This window comes from Chrysochloris asiatica, unplaced genomic scaffold (assembly GCF_000296735.1).
Source record: "Chrysochloris asiatica unplaced genomic scaffold, ChrAsi1.0 scaffold00196, whole genome shotgun sequence".
Classification (NCBI taxonomy): Eukaryota; Metazoa; Chordata; class Mammalia; order Afrosoricida; family Chrysochloridae; genus Chrysochloris; species Chrysochloris asiatica.
Genome location: NW_006408714.1, coordinates 80,729 through 85,244, shown reverse-complemented (window position 1 = coordinate 85,244; position 4,516 = coordinate 80,729). Strand labels below are relative to the sequence as shown.

At 36.9% G+C, this 4,516-nt stretch overlaps 1 protein-coding gene across 1 annotated transcript; it reads left to right on the top strand.

The window, feature by feature from the left end:
* Positions 1–284: 284 nt before the first annotated feature.
* Positions 285–2,319, top strand: LOC102840271 (gamma-butyrobetaine dioxygenase-like; the record flags this gene model as incomplete). Its single annotated transcript, XM_006872396.1, has 2 exons — positions 285–503; positions 2,205–2,319. Coding segments are annotated over exons 1-2 (334 nt in total), but the record flags the coding sequence as incomplete, so codon positions are not given.
* Positions 2,320–4,516: the final 2,197 nt, after the last annotated feature.

The window sequence follows — 4,516 nt, the reverse complement described above, 5'->3', positions numbered from 1 at the left end:
AGCAGTGGTTTTCATCTGGACCCTGACTCAGCACATAATCGTATTTACCTTTGGTCACTGTGCCTCTGTTTACAGCATCTGAAATACTTTCACTAGAACAAAGGTCTCAGTGTTGAAAAGTCAATCCATGGACTCTGGCTGATGTGTGATTAGCAGAGGCCAGAATTCATTTGAACTGTTAATATTCTTACAGATCAAGTTCAGGCCCAATCTCCTGTGTTTCTTTTTAACACTGATTTGTCATAACAGGTAACTGACAAGATTGACCCCTTAAGAAGAGAAACATGCGTTGTATCATCCAAAGGGCAGAGGTACTGGATGGAGCTCATTTGATGCAGATTCTATGGCATGATGGTATAGAGTCATTCTATCCAGCAATATGGTTGAGAGACAACTGTCAGTGCTCCAACTGCTACCTGGATTCAGCAAAAGCCCGTAAACTTCTCATTGAAGGTCTGGACGTGAATATTGGAATTAAAGAATTAACTTTTGACAGAAAAAAGGTAATTATCTCTAAAAAATAGTTTCCTTTACTCCTCTTTCTTTCCCAAATTAAATAAACAGGCTAGTCCCCAAAAATTTGAACAGGTAATTTGTTTTCATGTGATCATTTATATATATTTAATATTAGCAGTACAGTACATGGTGCAAAATAAGCAAGCTCAATAACTGGCATTCTCTACTATTATCTAACATTTTTAACATCATTATTTCTAGTTTTACATGAAATTTATAGGATTACTCATCATTTTTTTAGTAATGGTAGCCTTTAGGACACAACCAAAATTATTTCTACATCACCAGTAATGCTTTTCACGCTTTTGGATCTCACTTTACTCACCTGTTAAATAGGCTTACGAAAGAACTTGCTCATAGAGAATTCAATGAGAAACTGGGGAAATGTTAAGCACTGTGCTTGGCATACAGTGAACACTTAAAATATGTTATTGTTGTTAAGTACCTTCAAATCAGTTCCGAGTCACAGAGACCCTGAATAGGGTTATGAGGAGCAGTTGGTGGATTTGAACTGCCGACCTTGAGGTTTGCAGTCCAGTGCTGCTCCTACAGTGCCACACCAGGAGTCCCACTCAAAATATAGCACTGACTAATAGTTTGAGTCAAATTAGTGGATGCACATGCAAGGTCATTTGGGGTTTCTCAAAACCAAAAAACCACTGTGGTTGAGTCCATTTCAACTCAGAGCAACTCTATAGGACAGAGTAGAACTCTGCCTTCATATGGTTTTCAAGAGTGTAAATCTTTATGGAGCAGCTCGCTGGTGGATTCAAAATGCTGACTTTTGGATTACCAGACTAGCGCTTTAACCATTTCTCCATCAGGGTTCCCTAACCAAATGTTACCAACCCATATTTCTCTATTCTGAATTTATTGAGTTCTTATTAGAAGAGATAACGTGGCCAGTAAAATCACCCTCTCCCCTCACAATCCTGTACTCCTAGCTACTCAGATTTTAGGTTTAACTGCTTGCTAGCTGAGTGACCTTAGAAATGTTTTCTATTCCTCACCTAAAAAATGGGAATAATAGTAGTACCATCTCTGCTATTGTTATGAGGACTAAGGGAATTATTTTTATAAAGCACTTGTTGTTGTTGTTGTTGTTAAGTGCCATCGAGTCGGGTCCGACCCATAGCGACCCTGTACAGGGTTTCCGAGGGTGTAAATCCTTACGGGAGTAGAAAGCCTCATCTTCCTCCTGCGGAGCGGCTGGTAGTTTCGAACCGCTGACCTTAAGGTTCGCAGCCCGATTTGTAACCACTACGCTACCAGAGCTCCTTAGTGCCTGCTTATAAGAAGCTCTCAAAAGTGGTATTTTGTTATTATTACTGTTAGCATTATTATCATTACTTTTCTAATAGCCTTGGCAAGGATCTTTATCAATAGATAATTTCAAATAATCAAAAAATGTTGGAGAACCACATATTGATGAATGTCAGGCCCAGTCAGGTTCAATTTCTTGCTTGGTACTTAGGGGCTTCACTTCAAGTGTATCCCCTTGACTTGTAGTTTCCTTGTTTTCCAAAACTGTACTCTATCTCTGTGAATGTATAATTAAAAACAAAAACAAAAAATAATTGTATTTCCTAATTATCTTAAATAGCATTCATAAACACAGGTCAGCAGAGAACTGAAGCATTTAGAAGCATAATGTATATATCGGTGATATTGGCTTTCTCTATTGTAAGGTGTATATTACGTGGCCAGATGAACACTGCAGTGAATTTGAAGCTGACTGGCTGAAGAAAAGATGCTTTTCCCAGCAGGCCAGAGCCAAACTCCAAAGAGAATTATTTTTACCAGGTAAATCTGCCATGGTTTTACAAGTCTTTTAAAACTGTTCTCATAAGCAGCTACTTAAAAACCAATTTGAACCTTTGTGCTTAGGTTAAAATGTCATTTGTGTGAGATGTTTAGCTCAAAAAATTTTTAAAGATTTACCAGATTTTAAATATTGACCAACATAGATTATTGGGATACAGAAAGAACAGAGTATAAGGAATATCTAGAGTCTTTAAAAATAAGAAAAAATGCAGTGAATTTATTCTTATTTCCTAGAACTGACTCTAGCTTGCATAGTGTAGTCACTTTGTAATTAACCACTGCAAAGGAAACACAGGATAACTAAACCAGGACAGACTTGCCTGTCTTTGCAGTTTTGTCTAAGACCAGAACAATACAAAATTAATAAAGTAGGAATTCCTCACCTGGCATCCATAGATAGAATTCTGGGATCTGGGAGGCCTATGAACTGTTATATACACAGCACTAAATGTGCCTATGAGTATGTGTGTGGGGGAGGGCTGTATCTGGGGGGAGTCTTTATGGTTCAGAAGAGGAACTGTAACCACAAAAATATTCAGAAAAGCTGCAATAGAACTTTTCAGCAGACAAAGCAGATTTTACTGCTGAGTTGAATAACAAAATAAATTCTTAAAGCAGGTGGAAAAATTTTAAATATATAACACTTAAGGAAAACCCACTGATAAAGCTCAAGTAACAAACAGTTACACCAAGACTTTAGTGAGGGGTGAGTGGATCGATTCACTCTTTGAGTATTTTGAAGATTCCTTACATGATTTATGTGAGTCAAAAGCAAACTTTGAAAAATGTGATGATTTACTAGAACCTTGACCTTTGCAAACATACTCACAAACAAGTTTCTCTTCTACTCTTAATGAGATAGATTCCATCACACACTGTCCCTTTGAGCAATTGACTTCAGATTTTGTGAATTTTGTTACACTTCTGGGAATTCTGAGTCACCAAAATAGAGATTTTTACTTACCTTTCTTTTCTGTTTCTGTCAAATCAAAAATTCTCAAACATAGACATCATAATTCCCCATAATTTTAAATTCTGATTTTACAACAATTTCCTAGGTGTGGAAATGGTACTAGTGCGTCAACTTGAACCAGAGGAAAGGATATAATATGTCCCTTTCCTCTTCAAGCACAGACTCATCTTAGCATGAACCAGATTCCTTTATGCCTTGAGTTCCCTCATTCTGGGAGATGACAAGGTCTAGCTGGAGCATTTGCTCCTTAAACCACCAGGAATCCATTTTCCCCTTCATCTAGACTGCTAACTAGTTGAATCCAGATGGGTATCTGGAGAAAGACTTGTTTTCCTACCTTCCTCCTATGAGTCTATTGCAAGATTCTTCAAAGAGTCTCCAGTTGCATAACTGAGTAACAATTGTCTGAGTCACATACCAATACCATGAATGTATTATTGTTTTTTTATTTATTTATCTGTTTAGATTTCATCTGGTACTCAAAATATTTTTCCTTAGCTCGTCCTTATTTTTGTAATCCTATTGTATTTTACTTTTATTTCCTTCAAGTTAGTCTTCTGATTATCTCAGGGAATAAAAGTCAGCGTATGTTTATAAGCACTATAAAAGGATATGCCTATCCTTCTCCATGAATATTTCTTGACAAGTTCCATTTTATAGCTTACATTTCTCAGTACTTTCAGGCAGTAGCACAATGGAAATGATGCTATCTTCAGTTAAGTAGTGGAAAAAACTGGTCATACTGACAGACTGCAGTCATGATTAATATACAAAGAACTAACTGGATACTATTTGGACTCTGGAAAAACACTTTAATGGTTTCAACAAGATTGGATTTTTAAATTACATTCCCAAGCTGTACTGTAGAAATTAAAGATGAAATTAATGGGCCATTTTGGGAATATTGGTTCTGTCTTTTTACCTGTAGAATTTAATAACATACTACAGTGCCATTGCACATCCTCAGACATTTGTGTGCCAATCCATGTAATAAAATTCAATTACATTTGTGAATAGTTTTTTGGGTTTTAGCCCTTAATACCATGGTTCTTTTGCTTGTTCCTCAAGGACTAGACACCTTTTTAAAATCCGGTGTCAAAATTTTCCTTGACATCCTCTGGCACCAGCCATTGAACTCAAAAGTGATCAAACAAAGGCAGTCAGCAAAACACGCACACACACACACACACACACACACACACA